General features: G+C 34.4%; 2 protein-coding genes across 2 annotated transcripts; one reads left to right on the top strand and one right to left on the bottom strand.

Moving 5' to 3' along the window:
* The first annotated feature begins 429 nt into the window (after positions 1-429).
* LOC106131172 (single-stranded DNA-binding protein, mitochondrial) lies at positions 430-11,062 on the top strand. The gene is made up of 3 exons (XM_013330173.2): positions 430-695; positions 6,423-6,510; positions 10,636-11,062. Exons 1-3 carry the CDS (start codon positions 681-683, stop codon positions 10,971-10,973), a joined length of 441 nt encoding a protein of 146 aa, XP_013185627.1. The 5' UTR covers positions 430-680; the 3' UTR covers positions 10,974-11,062.
* A 1,143-nt stretch (positions 11,063-12,205) lies between these two features.
* LOC106131387 (ets DNA-binding protein pokkuri) lies at positions 12,206-17,561 on the bottom strand. The gene is made up of 5 exons (XM_013330491.2): positions 17,310-17,561; positions 14,985-15,261; positions 14,290-14,841; positions 13,936-14,185; positions 12,206-13,820 (listed from the first exon to the last, which is right to left on the bottom strand). The coding sequence occupies exons 2-5, from the start codon at positions 15,250-15,252 to the stop codon at positions 13,475-13,477; spliced, it is 1,416 nt and encodes a 471-aa protein (XP_013185945.2). The 5' UTR covers positions 15,253-15,261; positions 17,310-17,561; the 3' UTR covers positions 12,206-13,474.
* Between the last annotated feature and the right edge of the window lie 539 nt (positions 17,562-18,100).

Consider the following 18,100-nt stretch of genomic DNA (forward strand, 5'->3'; position numbering starts at 1 on the left):
ATGGTAATATGTGATCACATACGTCCTTTTCTGTAGTCTACACTATATGTATCCTAAATTTCATAAGTTAGTCAACTAGTAAAATTGTTAAGAGGCAACAAAACTTTCAACAAACAAACCAACTTACTTCCGCCTATAGTTAGGATTGTTGATTCTATCGTTAACTTTGTATAATCACGTGAAACTCCTCCAGAACCTGTTAAAAAGCATACTAAAAATGCGAATAAAATTATTTAACAAAAGTATAAACTAGAACCAACAAGTACAAGAACAACAGTATATACGGTAGCTAGTCGGCCGGCCACACGCTGCGGTGGTTCGGTCGATCAAAGTCTGTCAAGTCGTCGGACCTATACGTAGAATGAAGTCGGCGACATGCTGAACGGGCCCTATTATTCATGTCATTAGTTGAGTAGTTATCTTAAATGTAATGACAGATGATGACAGGACTGAGATCCATCAGAGCATAGAGTGAGAACAGAAATAGTGAATAACATAACCTAAAAAAATCTATTGACCTTCAATTTATTCCAGTGAATTGTGTGTAATTTTATTAAATAAATAAGTACCAATATTGGAAACAATTGGCTTTATAATTATTTTGCTGTTTAGTTTCCCATTTGGATTTAATTATAGTTTTGATTGTAGTGATTTTTATAAACTGAAGAAAAGCTGCCGTAATGTTTAGTTCGAAGGTAAGTTTAACTCGCCGGTATTTTCTACATATGTAATGTGTACTTATGTATAAGATTCGTTTATGCATGCTTGTTTTTATTAATTGCTTGCTTAATACGTTTATTGAGATGTTTAATATTATTGGATTTATTTAACTAGAACAAAAAGCAATTTGTGATCGATTTATTGTTTTGTGCTGTGTTTCTTCATGTTCTTCCTCCTGGCTTTTAGTCGAGGTTGCATCCTCACCTCACTCTGGAGAGGAGCCCGTGGTTTCCTTTGACCATGAACCCTGGATTGGGTGAGACAGGTTTTTACACGAAGTAACTCCCATCTGATTTGTATTTGTGATTGATATACATATATTATTATAAGTTATTTTCCCTCATCCAAAGAGCATCAGTAAGTATATATATTATATATTTTATATATATTTCATACAGCTACAAAGTAAACACCGTCTACAAAGTTGTCGAATTTAGCACCTACTACAGAAAGCATTAAATTAAACTTTACCTATAAAAAGCAAGGAATTTAGTGCCAATTACAAAAGAATACCGGTTTTTCACAAATACCAAAGGAACTAGTTTTTACTGGATGAAAGGTATAACCTATGTCCTTCTCCAAACCCTTAATTGTATATATGTGATATTTCAAGTAGATTTATTCAGTAGATAATGTTTGAGGAAGTAACAAACAAATAAACTCAGTTTCACATTTAATTAATTATTTATAATCTTAATACATTATATTTAATTAATTATTTATAATCGGGACATACAAATGATCAAAAAGTTAAGACTATTGAAGGTTAAGAGTTCATATTTTTGTCATAAATTTTTAATTGTTTTTGGGTTGTGTTAATATTTGAATGAACAATTTTTATCACAATAAAATTTTTGCTGATATTATAATTGATATTATAAATTTTCAATGAGACTACTCTCAGTGATCACTCAAAATAATGTTTATGAAATGCAACATTTCAAATTCTTTCAATAACTTGGTGGCATATGTTCTTCTAAAACCCTGTTATTTTTGTTTAACAAACATATGCAAGCAAGCATGCATTTTGTCCTTTTTAAATACATTATGGGTATATAAAAAATAAATGAAGGCTTTTATGGGATGGTAGTTTTTCTTCATGCATGTAAGCACTGGTAAGTGATTTATTTTATTTTTATTGCATGACATAGGTAAGTACTTACTAAAATTATAAGTGTGAGTGGCATCAATCACAAAAACAATCAAATTTAACAAACCATCAAATTTCCAAAAATGTGGAACTTGATCTCCCATATGACCGAAGTGGAATAAACCGTTTTATACCAACCAAACCAAGCTTTTAAGAAAAGCCTTAGTTATAGTTTTCCCTAAGCTAATAGTAAGTAACCAATGGTGCAATTCATCCTAAACCTGATTCTCTGGTGTGTCTGCCTGTGCTATTAAAAAAGTAAAAATATATCCACACCACAAGAATATGTTTCTTCAATTCAATCACCAAAAGAAGTAGATAATACATATCTTATAAACTGCTATTATAATACACAAGCAGAAAGGTTTAGCCTACGGTGGGATCATGACTAGGTAATTAAGAAGAAATTTCAATTAATTAAGAAAATTGAATAATGAAAATATGAATAAAAAAAATTTTGTTATCTAAGCATCCATATACCTAGGTAATAATACATTCATAGATACATACATAAAATCACACCTTTTTCCTGGAGGGGTAGGCAGAGACTACATTTTTCCACTTGCCACAATCTCTGCATACTTCTTTCGCTTCATCCACATTCATAACTCTTTATGTAAGCTCGGTGGTTTCGGGTACTCTTGACTAGACCCTTTACCAGGACATCCTTAATTTGATCAAGATATGTTTGTCTAGGCTTTCCCACTCTGACCTCCCCTTCCACACTCTCCTTGTATATCTGCTTAGTCAACCTGCTTTCATTCATCCTCTCCACATGACCAAACCATCTTAACATACCCTTTTCTATTTCTGTAAATACATCTTCTTTCACATCACAACATTCCCTTATTAGCTGTTCCTTATCCGGTCACTCAATTTCTGCCCTGCAGCACCTAAAACGCAGTAATAGACATTTTAAGAGTTTTGTGTTTAATACTGAACTTTATAGCGTACGTCATAAGGAGCAATGTGATTTAACAGATTTTTTAATACAAGGATTTTTAAGATAAAAAAATCAATTTTTTAGATTGCAGTAACTCAAAATCGCATTTCAGATTACACTGAAAACTAACTAACATACAGTAAGAGCAGTTACGTTTACGCGGCTCCATGATTTCACCACCTTAAACGCAGTGAATATCGTCTCTGCCTCAAAAAATCTTTGATGTATACCTAAATAAATATTAATGCATGTATATTAAAATGCAGTAATACATTTTTGTATGGTAAGGATTTTTACTGCATTTATAAATATTATATGAATTACTTATTAAAATGCAGCAAAAGAGTTGAATACGGTTTCTTATTTAGTATTCATAAAGTAGGTCCTGAAATAAATACCAACTAATTTGCAGCAAAATCAAAATACCTTATTTGGTTTTGTTTAAAACGTTTTTGATCGCGATCGTTACTTTTTAAAACGCAGTATATTTTTTATTTACTGCAGTATAATCAATACTAATCTAAATTTACAAAATAGTATAAAATAATTAAAACGCAGTAATATTATCTATTACTGCATTTCAACTAGTTACGTATACAAATAAGACTGTTTTACTCTAAAACGATACCTAATTTACTGCGTTCTTGTCGGGATACGTATCCTTTTTTCTCGCTCTAGCAGTTGCCTACCGTACGCAGCGCGTCGGTGCGAAAACGAAAATTACATTTTTTCGGGATTCTCAAGGTAGCCATATTATAACCCACTTATAATAAAAATACGAAAGTTTGTAAGGATGTGTGTTTGTTACTCTTTCACGCAAAAACTACTGGATAGATTGTAATGAAATTTGGTACACGAGTAGAATATAACCTGGAATAACATGATAGGTACCTACCTAATGTTTAGCCCGAAATTCCCAGGTCGCAGCTAGTACTAATAGCTATAGTATTTTATATAAATCACTACCCCGTATTTATCCCTAACTCGGTAAACAATTTATCCCTAAAATAAAATACTTTATCTAGAAACTTTTTAAAAGCTTGTTTGGATACACGGTGATTTTGTCATCGTTGTGGAAATTTTGTATACATGCTCAGTCCATGATACTGAACAACTTTTACTATGGGGCCAACTTCGAAATCACGAAAAAAAAATCAGCTGTTCCATACATTTGGGTCATGTTAGGTATTTAGTTTTATATGAAACACCTGATTTTTTTTTCGTGATTTCGAGGTTGGCCCCATGGAAAAAGTTGTTCAGTATCATGGACTGAGCATGTATATGTTACCGGCAATCTGTATAATACAGGTATTCTATACAATGCCTAGACAATGTATAGAATACCTGGGGCGTTCAGGCAATGTATGAAATATTATGAATATTATTGTTCATTACATTCTTTACCTAGGTAATGTATGCAATGCCTAGATATTGTATAGAGTACCTATTGTTTCACAGGCAATGTGTTAAATAAATAGATCGTGATCTATATTTGTCAATGTTAAACTGAGCAGAAAGCTAGGTAGGTTTGGGATATTTTTTAATGATTACGTACCTAGAGAAACTTGAAGGACAAAAAGCTAGGTCGGTTTAAGTTTTTTTTTATGACCACATAGAGAAACTTCAAGCGTAGAAAGCATTCGGTATTGTATAGAATGCCTAGGCAGAGTATAAAATAAATAATGTTTCATACATGACGTTTTAGGTATTCTATACATTGCCTAAGTCATGTATAGAATAGGTACCTGATTATACAGATTGCCGATAACATATACAAAATTTCCGCAACGATGACAAAATCACCGTGTATACCCATGAGATGACACACTTCCTGATGATAAAAGCTTGTGCCAAAAATTAAATTTTGTAAATAACTTGTTTATGGTCACTGCCTACTATTAAAAAACAGAACTAAAACTATTTAGTTATCGATTTTATGAAGACTTTATGCTGTTGCCCGCATTTCCACCCGCGTCGAAAAAGTTGCCTATGTCACTCGCCAGCCTTCCAATTTCCACACAAAAATCCACACCAATCCATCGCTTCGTTCGAAGTGAAAGACGAACAAACATACACAATTTCACATTTGTAATAATTAGTATGGATTATTTACAGATATGCAACTAGGAAAATGAGTGCCAGGTCCAAAAATATTTTGAAAATGGTTCCTTTGCTTACGGGTTCCAGTGAAGACAAAGAAAATCGTCTGAATTCAAAAAAAATACTCGATGATAAAGGAATTTGGTCTCATTATATAACACTGCAAGACATTAATAAAATCAAATACTCTAACTTTGAATACAGCAATTCCTATGAATACATAAAACAAAACGATTCATCTAATTTCTCATCCCAACTCAAACAGCTTATCCAACCAAAAACCAGTGAAAAACCTGAGACTCCAAACCCCTTAAAAGAAATAAATTTTTATTCTAATAGTGATATGGTTGAATTACAAAACTTATTATGCTCTGAGGTTCTGCCTGCATCAATACCTACAGAGAAGCTTGAGACTCCAAAACCCTTAGAAGAAGAGTCTTATTCAAGTAAAGATTTGGTTACATTACAAAATTTATTATGTTCCGAGGTTCTACCTGCATCAATACCTACAGTGAATCCTGAGACTCCAAAACCCTTAGAAGAAGTTTCCTTGTTTCATTTCAATTTAATTTAAGAGCTAAACTCTTGTTGATGATGTATCCGCCACACTTCCATGTCCAAGAGGACAGAAGTAGACTTCTGTATTTCATTACTACACGCATATTCAAGATACAAATTAAAATGCAGTAAAGAAAACGTTTTGCTGCAAATTAGTCTGCAACGCTGCAAACAAATCAAAATATTTGCAGTGCTAGGTTTTTTTGCCGCATTTTAATCTGCATATGTTTACATTTTTGGATGCAGTAATAGCACGTAATAGGCCTTGTTTAAAAAAAAACTTTTATATTTTGGAAATAAACAAAATGTTAGATATATTTTTGATGTCAGTTCAATCTTTGATATCAGTTATTCATTGTAGTAAAAACATTTCATCAAATTATATAAAATAATAATATAAAATAAAGCATCAAAAAGTATTTCGCGGTTTTCTCGAAACCGCGTTTTTTCTCTTACTGCGTTTTAGGTGCTGCAGGGCAGATTTCACACTAACCCCTTAACGTTTCGTTCACTTTCATTCTTTTCTATTTCAAAGCTTCATGCATACAGTATACCATCTCTTGTAACTCTTCCGCTGATGACGCCAGTAACCTGATCGTCGGCATAGAGCAGACATTTGACGAGAAACTCATTCATTCTTAATACCTATAATATTATAACTAAAAATCGTTATAGAGATCTGTATATGGTCAATAGAAGCCAAAATGTGTGTGTCTGTATGTTTCTATTCGCATCACGCAAAAATTGCCTATTGCTCCAATTGGAATGCAGTTTTCTGGGATGTGTTTAGCTTCCATGCTTAAGTGAAGATAAACATAACTTGTGCCAGCAAAGTCTTTTCCCTTGCAGATTGTAAAAGTCAATCAAGGGAAAGGTTATAAACTTGGGATTCTTCTTTTGGTCTAGTCAAAATTTTCGTATGTCATAAAGAATGTGAAACCATTGTTTCAGGTAGCCCGGGTGACTCGGTATCTAAGTCTGCAATCTTACAACGTTCACACAACACCAGTGAAGTTTGATACTCAGAAAACAGAAAAAAGTAAATATCAGTGTAATATTATCTATTCTTTGGCCCTTTTTCAATAATTTTGATTTGACTTAAGTTCGAACGGAATTAGGTACTTTCGTACTTATTTTCGCATTCAATTAAGGTGTTTTTAATTTTTATAAGTACAAGTTAGCTTTTTGTTCTAGCTTTTACCCGCAGCTACGCCTGTGGATTTTGAAATTAGCGTCTTCTATAAAAGAATACAGGTTTTTCACAAATCCCACGGGTACTATAGTTTTATCGAGCTGAAAGCTTCCCTATGTCCTTCTCAAGACTCTTAATTATATAAACGTAAAATTTCATACTGGCGCAAGATTTCCATGAAAAGAACAAACAAACATATGTATGTTTGAATGCGAATGTATGTTCATTCGCATTTATGAGTTTAATATTAGTTGGGATTGGGATTATTTTCACTGTTTTTAGGGTTCTGTACCTTAAAGGTAAAAAAAAACCGGTCAATCGGTTCCATTGTAGCGAACGCCAATTTTGAGTTCACACAAATATCTAAAAACAAGCCCATATAGGACGGTGGTACATAAAGAAAGAGTTATGCCAAGCGCCGCCAGCCATGATCGTACAAACACGCTGCTATTTAACTATGAGATATTGTTGTTAAACTTGCAATTTTATTTAACGTAACTATATTTGAATACATATTTGAATAATACAAATTTTCAATCAAATTTGTAACAATAAATATACCTACTAGAAATATAAAAAAATAAAATATTAGGCGTACTTACCGTAGGTACTTACCATACAATAAACGTGTTTTTCCTTTTTTTTTATTCAATATTAATAATGGTGACAGGCAAACGGTTACATTTTCACAGAATATTTATTGGTAAATTACCTTTCAAAATAAATAATAACCCAAATAAAAAAAAAGTAATTTTATGGTAATAAACAGGTTGAAATGTTGGTGATAGGAATAGAAAAGGGTATGTTAAGATAGTTTGGTCATGTGGAGAGGATGAATGAAAGCAGGTTGACTAAGCAGATATACAAAGAGATTGTGGAGGGAAAGGTCGGAGTGAGATGACCTAGACGAACGTATCTTGATCAAATTAAGGACGTCCTTGTAAAGGGTCAGGTCAAAAGTACCCGAAACCGCCGAGCTTGCATGAAGAAAGTTATGAATGTGGATGAAGCGAAAGAAGTATGCAGAGATTGTGGCAAGTGGAAAAATGTAGTCTCTGCCTACCCCTCCAGGAAAAAGGTGTGATTTTATGTATGTATCTATGAATGTATTATTACCTAGGTATATGGATGCTTAGATAACAAAATTTTTTTGGAAAGAGGTAGTCTCTGCCTACCCCTCCGGGAAGAAGGCGTGGTTTTATGTATGTATGTATGGTGGTGATGATTCCATTCGAATGTGAGTCCGACTCGCACTTGGCTTTTTAAAAGCTTTTGTTTACTTTGCAATGTATGTATCTAAGTATGTATGTTAAGTTTAGATGACAATACTAGGGGAGAGTGGGGGAATGGGAGCTAGCGGGTAGTGAGAGCCACTAAAATTTACACAGACAGGAACGTGGAAGTCGCGCGAAATTGACAGGAATGGCTTCGAGAACGTTCGGTCATATCACGTGATCGCCGCCGGCCTGCTCAGTAGCACGCGCATAGCGGTGGCAAGAGGAAGTGTGTTTGGAGTGATCTCGTTACAAAAAACAGCGAAATCTCTCAAACGAAGTGAGTACCTAAACTTCAATTATTCTGTCGTATTTTACATCTATATTATGCATTATTTAATCAATTTTATGATAAGATTAAAGGTTAAATTTATTTAGGTAAGTTTTTTAAATTATTTACGTTATTTTGAGATGGTCAACCTCCGGGTATTGGGAGCTAGGCTAGCTCCCATTACCCCGCCATGGCTCTTATTACCCCTTACAAGTGGCAAAATTCAAATGTAATAATATTGTTTATTTATTTTTTTAGATGCCAAGAAGTAGAAAGCGGACGACATCAAAGGCTAGTTGGACATCGGTTACGTTGGAGTCTGCAATAAACACTATAAGAAATGAAGGAATATCGGTTAATAAAGCGGCACAACAATATCAAATACCTTACAGCACACTGAAGAAACGGTACAGGTTAGCAATTACTGATGACAGTTCTTACAGTCGTTCTCCGACGCTCGGTAGGAAACCTGTGTTCACTAGTGAACAGGAACAGATACTTGTTAAGCATATACTCGATATGTCTAACATATTTTACGGTTTAACAAGCATTCAACTGCGAAAAATATGCTACAATATGGCTGTGAACTACGGTCTCGAAAATAGATTTAATACTGAAAAAAAAAGTGCTGGGAAAGATTGGTTGTACGGATTCATGAATCGACATCCAGAACTTAGTATAAGAAAGCCAGAAGCGACCAGTATTAATAGAATTTTGGGCTTTAATAAGACTGAAGTCACTCGTTTTTTTAGCAATTTGGAATCTGTAATAACAAAATTTAATTTTGAGGCGCAAAACATATTCAATATGGACGAAACAGGATTTTCTACAGTCCATGAGCCAGACAATATAATTGCTCTTAAAGGACGTAAGCGTGTTGGTGCAGCGACTTCATGGGAGACAAAACCAAGAAAAAGTAGTAGAAACAAGCAACATTCAGAAGTTTTGACTAGCACTCCTATGAAAGAAGTTTTTGAGGAGAAGAAGGAGAAAAAGAATAAAAAAAAAGAAGAAAATAAATAAACCAAAGAAAATACAAATAAGTAAATCTAAGAATAAGATACAGTTTAAGAATAAATTATCTCAAAAAAATATACACAGAGTAACTAGAAATTTGTTCCAAGACAGCACTACTGATGAATCATCAATGAATGAAAAAAATATTTGTGATGATGATTCTGAATACTCTGAGGAGGAAAATGTATGCATGATATGTAATAACGATGTTGGTAAAAATGAAGAATTATGGTATCGTTGTAGAGCTTGTGGCAAATGGGCCCATTCTGAGTGTTCAGGTTACGATCACCCTGAGGATTATATTTGCAATTTTTGTTTAGATCCTTAAAATACCTTTTGCATTTTTTTTATTGAATATGTTTGTTTTAGTTTATAGTTTGTTGATTACTTTTAAGCTTTGGATTGTTTAATTCCTGTTAAATGGGTAAAAAATGGTTTAAATTTTATTAAGAATTATTTCATGGCTCTCATTTCACATATGAAGGCTTTTTGGCTCTCGTTACCCGATGCGTGGGGTAATGGGAGCGAAAGTAAGATTTATAAAAAAGGTGATTTTACATATCTAAGGATATATTTTTCAAATGTTACTTGGCAATTATTGAAAGACGAATAACTTAAAGACTGATTAGTGTCTATAAATATCTATGATTATAACATAAACTGTTTTTTTTTTACTTTTCTTTACATAGCTCCAATTCCCCCACTCTCCCCTACATGATATATATATGGTGTGTGACGTTATTTTAAATCCAATATGGCGGACCATACAAGATGGCAAATTGGTTATTATTTATGCACTACTGCAGTATGGGTATCAAATAAGAGCTTTTAATTAAATATTAGTAGGTGATTAAACCTCAAGACAAGTTTTTATTGTCACATAAATTGTCTATTAATAGGAGGACAAGTTGATAGTTGAAACTTAAAAGAAAATTTTATTTTCTTCTTTTTAGAGTGTTTAATGAAAGATTTTAAATTATTTTCTTTTAATTTTTTCATATGTTCAGATAATGACATACAAAAAATGCCCCTGTATAAATAACACCTGTTAATAGGTATGCACTGCGCATATATTCTGCGTTTTACATAACATGGATAGATATTTGCCTCTTACCATTTAGAAGCGGCCACTATCGTGTGTATGTAACATGTGCATGGGCCATGAGCATAGGGACCCGGTCATTTGGGAAGCGTTCATGGAGCCGAAGCCAACATGAAGAGGCCCTTTGGTACCTTGTGAGATGGGCGCAGCTATGGAGATCTGTCCCTTGATGAACCATTGGGATACACCAACGGACAGCCACACACACTCCACAGCTGCCAAACTATTTATTATAATTTCGTTAACTACCTTTGCCTCTATTATTTTTATTTTCTACAAGAGTAAGAGAATATGTTTTTCTTTTTCAGCTATAAATCAAGTAACACTCTTAGGGAGAGTTGGTGCAGACCCTCAAAAGAGAGGGTCAGAGGAGCATCCCGTAGTCAACTTCCCTCTTGCAACCCACTTCAGTTACAAGTATGAGTCCGGAGACATACTTCAGAGAACCGATTGGCATAGAGTAAGCATCTTCAAACCTGGCCTCCGAGACACAGTATACAAATATTTGAAAAAAGGTCAAAGAGTTTATGTAACCGGTAAGTTATCGTATGGTGAAGTGAAACTAGACGATGGTCAAGTTAGAACAGCATCAACAGTTGTAGCTGACGACATTATATTCTTCCAAGGACAGGCTGTTGAACAATGAGTTGTTTTTACAAATACATTCGTTAATTATCGAATAGTTTTAAGTATAATGAGTATGTAGATTGTTATTAAATTGTGGTTATTTTTGGATATTTTTATTTTGTTTCGGTAACGACCACTTCCTATAGTTTCTTCCAAATAGTTTAATTTTAAACAGAAATAAATCAACTGTGGTAGCCGTTACAAAGCCATTCTCATTTAGGAACTAAGAGAAAAGGCCTCTCATTCTTTTCACCATTTCTTTTTATTCCGGGACAAAGTCATAGTCTTATTTTACTCTCTTTTAGCCGGATCGTCTGACCACCTCGTAAAAGGATATCCCCTTTTTGACGCTAGTCTGCAGGGACTCATTCGACTTTTTTTTTTTCATTAATTGTGGCACAAATAGTCAAAAATACAGACAGTACTACAAAACAGTAAACAATATAGTAGACCAAACAGTGCCGATTATGTTTATGGTGTAGTAATTATAAAAGCATTCTTATTAACAATAAGATGATATCAATAATCATATCCTAATAGTAATTAACTGACAAAAAAAAGGAGGTTTCTCAATTCGACCGTATTTTTTTATTGAAAGTCCGCGGATAACTTCGTCGTTTATGAACCGATTTTGATTATTATTATTTTTTGTTGGAAAGGGAGTATCCCAAGGGTGGCCCCATGGTAAGGAAATTAGGATCTGTTGGTGGAATACTGAGGAATCGAAATTGTCTTTCCGACTTGTGTGTTCCTTAAGGAACATATAAAGAATTTTAAAGCCCTAATTCATGAGGGTCTGGTGTTGCAGGGAAAGGCAGTCGAGGGAACTCCTCAACGGTTTACAGCAAGTACCTACTTTGTGTTTGGGCTTGATTAACTTATATTACTGAGACCGTTCATCTAAATGGGTTTTGAATGATTATATTTTGCCAAAAAAAAAACAACTTCAAAACGAAAACTAAAAATAAAAGATTTTTTTTACAAAAAATTCAACCAACTTCTAAACGGAAACTAGTAAACTAGAAAAGTAAAAAATTAATTAACTTCTACAAATAATTCCGACTTTATCAGTGATAAATTAAAAGAAACATAAACAACTAAATTATTAAGTATTTAATATATTTTGACTTTGCCCACATTTCTGGGTGCAACCAAAAGACATGACCCGCACAATCCCTCCCTCCAAGTTTTTCAGTCTTTGTCGACATCAACAAGGTAGTAAGATTATTTGATATAAATAAATAGACAAAATAATTAACATTATTTTCTTTTATTTTAAATTATAATAATTCTGACACAATGTTAATGTGAAACATTTTTATATTGCGTACAACAAGTTGGAAATAATGACACGTTTAGGTATGTCAACATAGAAATAATTGTAAAAATACAAACTCAGTTGTAATAGTACTTACTAATATACTAGGTACTTTGATAAAGCTCCACTTTGTTTTACAAATCATACATACACTCTCTTTACAGTCTGTTTTATTAAATCTAACTTATTTATTCTTAAATTCTATTATTTACAAAAAACTATACTTATATTTATTCTCTATGACATTTACCTATATTGATAAAAGAGATCACAGAAAATTGTAGCTGGAAATCTTTGAGTAAAGCCCTAGCGTACTCTATATTTCTACCACTTCATTTTTATCACAGTGGACATACTTTTGATTTTCAAGGCAATTGTATATAATTTTGTTAAAAGTTATTGTCTCTTGTCAAGGAGAATGTTTAAATTAGGTTTAAAACTTTTTAACAAACTTTTGAAATAAAATATAATTTTATAGCTGCCCGATTTTACTTGGCATTAATATCCAATCCACGTGCTAGATGAAGCCTTTAAAAAATCTTGCTACAATTGAAATTGTTTTGCCAAAAAGAATCAATGGAAGACAATGTTTTTTTTTTAAATATTGATATTTTTTTGTGTTCTGTTGAAATAAAATATTAAGTTAAAATCTCAACTGATATGAACTCTTTTTAGCAAATTACAAATATCATATACATTATACAACTAATTAAATTACAAAATGCATTAATGATCGCGCAGGTAATCACGCACATTCTGATATATTTCTTTTGGCAACATTAACACCTGACTGCACAGCAGAATCAGTCAGCTTAGCAGTCAAATGTTCCATTGCACTGTTTTAAAATAGTCTCTATGACTTCAACACACATAAACTCTGTTCCTTTTTGCTAACTATTCACGTAATTGACACTATTGATAAAATCACTTGGCACAAAGGCATCGTTTAGGTAAGGTCTATTATATCCATACCCTGTTGAACTCCAATTTATCTGTCAAAATACTCTCAGTGTTCGATCTCTCGCTCTCGCTCGATCGGCATTTCTTTAGATTAAAATCAAAATATAAATTTAGGAAGACATCAGTAATCCTTCCTGAGAGGAATTTGACTAGAATTTTAGTGGGTGGAGCTGGCTTCAAGTAAGGTCCAAAGCGCTTTGCACTAAAAGTGTCCTGCGTTCGTTATATGTAATTAAATCTAATCATTGTTCACATTTTTCACTTTTAAGGTTAAGTGCGTAATGATCACTACTGTAATCTGATTCACGTTTAAGCATCATATTGTCACCAATAAGAGCACTAATGCGGTGTTTGTCGTGGGATGGCGTCACCGAGTTCTGGTCAACTCGAGCACGTTTCCGCCACGGCTCCGATGCAGCCATGCTCAGATCGGTAGGCATATCTTCATCTGCGGCTTCCTCTTCGCAACGTTCTTCTTTCATCTCTGTTTTTACTATTGGTTGGGGTGCCACCCTAGTGGGGCTCATTTGTTGTCTCAATAAAGAAATGTTCTTAATATTTTTTAATTCTGTAGGGTTCCTCAAGAATCTGTAAAGATAAAGAGAATTGAACGAATGATCTAAAAATTCAAGTTGACAACTGTTGGTTATTTTTATTTTTGCTATTCAGGAAAAAAAAAGCAGAATCAGTTCAGTCTACTTACTGGTAGCAATGTCTTTCTCCTTGAACTTTTCGTAGAATGTTTACACGATAATAGTATCTAAGAGCTCGTGACATTTTATCGTAATTCATTGAAAGATGATTTTTCTGGATACCCCAGAGTTTTGCCAATCCCGCTGGATCTACGATTTTGAACACTCCAGTTTCTCGGTTCTTCCAAGCAATGTAATTAGTGTATCGCTGTGTTGGATCATTCAGTAATTGTTGTAAAAAGTCCCATAATAGCCTACCATCTGAAATGGAAGAAATGAGTCATTAGTTTTACGGCACGTTATGATACGACAAGTTACGTTAATTTTTATGATGAAAACAAGTAGAGTTGCATTTGATAACTTACTTGTATTTGACTCTGGCATATCGTTTGGGAAAAATTCCCTATGTTGAGTACGGTAGTGAGAATGTTGCGCTGGATGATTTTGTGGTGCAGGGCTCACTAATGGAGCGTCTTTAGGAGAGCGCGGAGGCGGCGCAAATTGTGCTTCTTCATCTGAATCCGAATGGTTACTTCCGGAACTGGCTGCTTGGATTGGCGCAGTAACTGAGGGTGCATATGTTGGGCCATAATTTACTGCTTCACCACGTTGTGGACTTCCAGAACTGTCAACTGACGGCGCAGGACTTAAAGTTACGGAGTTAGGCTGAGCCGCAGCTGCAGCTGCACTGTGAAAGTGATGGAATCCATCGACTGCCCAAGTCGGGGTAGGTGGATGTGAATGCGGTGATGGTGGGTAGGGAGCAGCGCGCGCTGTAGGTGTTACAGGTGAAGAAGGCACTCTTCCTAGAAGCACCGCATCACGCACTAACATTTGTAGTACATTGTGCAATACGTCGCCAGCGCCGGGGCAACGTTCTCCTAAGTCGGTTTTAGTCAAAAGGCACAATGCTTTACCTGTAAAAGAAATAAAGATTTTTAACAAATTGCCATTGGTGTTGTTTCATTGAGAAGTGGTAGCAAAAAATCTGACAGTTTGGCGTGTTTTTATATAAAAAATCTGAAATGATAAGCAGTTTTAATTTAAAAAGGATGCTTACCATTCATTTGAAATAGATCCATATCAAAATTGGGTAGGTCGAATTCTCTTTCACACCATTTGAGGAAAACTGCGACATCTTCTCTGGTCCATAACCTTGGTTCTGGAGGTAGGCCAGCAGGAAGCTGTGCCTTTGTGTCGCCCAACGGAGAAGGAGGCGGCGGAGCCCATGGCAATGGATACCGCCACAGTAATTCTGTCGGGCTAAATGGTAGCGGCAGCCGCTCCATGCTTGGCCCCGACGGTAATTGTAAACTGACTACTTTCATTACGATAATCTGTAAAGAAATGAGAAAAACTTAAATATATTAAGTAATTAAATTTTTACGCAATAAATAATTGATAAAGGCGTTTTAATGTCTTGGACATCATATTATTCATAGTATCCGTAATGATTTCTCATTACGGATACTATATGAATAATATGATGCTATGAGCTTTCGCTCAAACAGGAATAGCCACAAAACTTTACGTAGACTAGACATCTTTCTTCTAAATATTTTTTTTATAAAACAATTCCTATTAATAAAATATTTAATCTTATGCATTTTATTGTTTGTTTATGTTTAATTATTAACAATTTCCTTCTTTTTATTACGTAATTAGGTTTGTATTAGCTTCATCGTTTTGAATTCATGTTCGTTTACTTATTACTATTTCTTCGTCGGTCCTTTACTTATAACTGATTTTTTGCTTACAACGCTTTTTTGGACATATTCTTTGATATATAAACTGTAAAAAATTTAATGATTTGAGTTAAATTGAAGAATTGAAAGGCTTCTGCTTCATTGCATCGTGTTCCCGATTGCGTTCATATGTGCGTCGGTGTCCGATATATGGTTTCTGACATTCTTCTTCACAGACATATACTCTTTAACGGAATGTCAGGTCATGGATCAGTGAGGTGGGTTGCAGCTTTTACGATTTGCAATTCTGACATTAATTAATTAATAAACATTTCTGACCTGTTATTAATTTTTTGGAACATGTATCCGGAACAATATTTTGTGTTATTGAGAATAATTATGGTATTTTAATATTTTCTCTTAAATTCCAAAATGGTCTAGGATATTTCTGACATTCACATAGACTGTTAGGTATAAATAAAAAAAATATATTTGTAATCTATGCAAGTGTAATATAAACTATATTTTATTGTTTGCGTTATATAATGTTAGATTTACGTGAAGGATATAAATATTTGCAGCAATAACTAACGGTGATTCTGTATATGCAATAGTATCCAACGCAAGGAAAATTATATTATAATCATCAGCCGTGTAATTGGGACATTGTTTAAGTTTTAGTAGGCAATTGAAAAATATTAGTAGCTTATTCAATTGAGATAAGATAAAATATTAGTATCGGAAGATATAAAGGAAACAAACATTTTGCTCTATTATCAGCCTGAGGAGGAATCTGAGAATCAAACTTAAAATATAGTTCGCAATCAAAATTTTATACATTTAAATGAATCCATCATTGCAGTTTGGGAGTTTGGTCTTCGGAATAACTACCTACCTACGTTTGTTTTTCTAGTAGGTACAAACAATGTTTTCAAACAAAAAATTCTGTTACCAATATTGATAAATAAGATATTTCGGCATAAGATCTGCTTAACCTTATATCCTAATATCTTTGTTTAATTAACCTATCTCTTCTTCTTTTTTTGAACTTTTCAAAAAAAATTATGTTGTCTTATATTATAATAGAACAAAAATATATACAATTGCAACACAGACCCTTGCCGTATGTGATATAAATTTAGACCCGTCACCTGCTGGTCGCAATTTTGGCAGGATGAATAGGACATTGTTACAATGTGAGGGAGAATATTATTATTATTACCTACGTACGATTATACGATGTGCTTAATCCGAGGGGGAGCGTAAGGATAGAGAATAAAAATAATTAAAGGGTGCATGTGCACTCGCTTTGTGCCAGTTTTAGATGGGAATTAGAAACACTTGTTTTGGTTCTGATAACATTAAAAATGTATATTTTTTTAAGCCCACACCTCATTTGTCGAAGCGAAAATTTTATTGTTTTTTAATTTTTTTAACTTATTACTTATTTTTTGGAGCTTATATATATCCTTCTCGTACAATAACTGAAGAACGATCCTATGGTGGCGTAATAGGCAACCTGTTGAATTTGAAAGTTCGTCAGCATTCTAAGTTGATTCATTTTCTCATTAGAGCGTTTAGATTATTGCCGGATATTAATATCATAGTTGGTTCGCCCAGTCAGCCAGCCACCTTATCGGGCGCGGTCGGAAATGCGTGAGCCCGCGATAGCGCGCTCTGCGATAAGCACCGCTACTTACCGGCTGAGCTGATCCGGAACTGGTTGCGTCGTCAAATCCTAGGAAGACGGAGGCCGGAGAATTCAGCACTTGTTCATCTTCACAACACTAGTAGCACAAAATCCAGTGTTTACAGAGCACCAAGCACACGCGTAGCAGCGGCGGTCCCTCCAAACGTGTCGTGTTACGGAACGCCGTAAACCAGCAGCGTATCTGAGGGATCGAGCTCGCAGACGAGCGTCGCGGGCAACTTTCCGACGCGGACTGATGATGCGGTGGCGGCGCGGGTGGACGGACGCGCGCTCGCCGGCTCCCCTTGCACTCTTCGTTCCCCTCTGCCGCACACATATCGCTGCCGAGATAAACTTCGGGAGCCAGACCAAGCAAGAGACCCATTTTAACTAAAAGTATTCGTGACGCGTTGTGTAGATGAAACAATGTTTTCCGCAAATCACTTGGAGGGTTTTATGTCCAAACATGATTATAAATCATGTAAAAATGAGAACGATATGTTGAAGAAAGAGTTAAAGTAGTCTTCTTGCTCAGGATACGCGGAAGTACTGGCTGTGTCGCAAAATTACGTCAGCGCGCCAGTTTTTAATAACTCGCGATATTTCCTTATTTGCAGAGTAATCGAGCAGTGCTACAAGTCTTATTTTATTAAGACATGTATATTTAGATAAACCCTAGTCTATTTTTTATCAATTGACTTTAAATATGTAATTGATACCGGTATTGTAACAGGTTACGTAAGTACGCAAATATATATGGCGAGCTAATTCATATTGGAGTTGAGAGACAAAGCACAGGAA

Source organism: Amyelois transitella, chromosome 6 (genome assembly GCF_032362555.1).
Source record: "Amyelois transitella isolate CPQ chromosome 6, ilAmyTran1.1, whole genome shotgun sequence".
In the NCBI taxonomy this organism is placed as follows: Eukaryota; Metazoa; Arthropoda; class Insecta; order Lepidoptera; family Pyralidae; genus Amyelois; species Amyelois transitella.

Bases quoted from the DNA above. Each gene is read 5' to 3' on its own strand.
- LOC106131172 (XM_013330173.2), top strand. The intron at 6,511-10,635 runs GTAAATATCAGT...TTTCTTTTTCAG, and splicing joins TACTCAGAAAACAGAAAAAA to CTATAAATCAAGTAACACTC.
- LOC106131387 (XM_013330491.2), bottom strand. From the start codon at position 15,252: ATGAAAGTAGTCAGTTTACAATTACCGTCGGGGCCAAGCATGGAGCGG. The intron at 14,842-14,984 runs GTAAGCATCCTT...TTTCTTTTACAG, and splicing joins GGATCTATTTCAAATGAATG to GTAAAGCATTGTGCCTTTTG. The intron at 14,186-14,289 runs GTAAGTTATCAA...CTTCCATTTCAG, and splicing joins TATGCCAGAGTCAAATACAA to ATGGTAGGCTATTATGGGAC.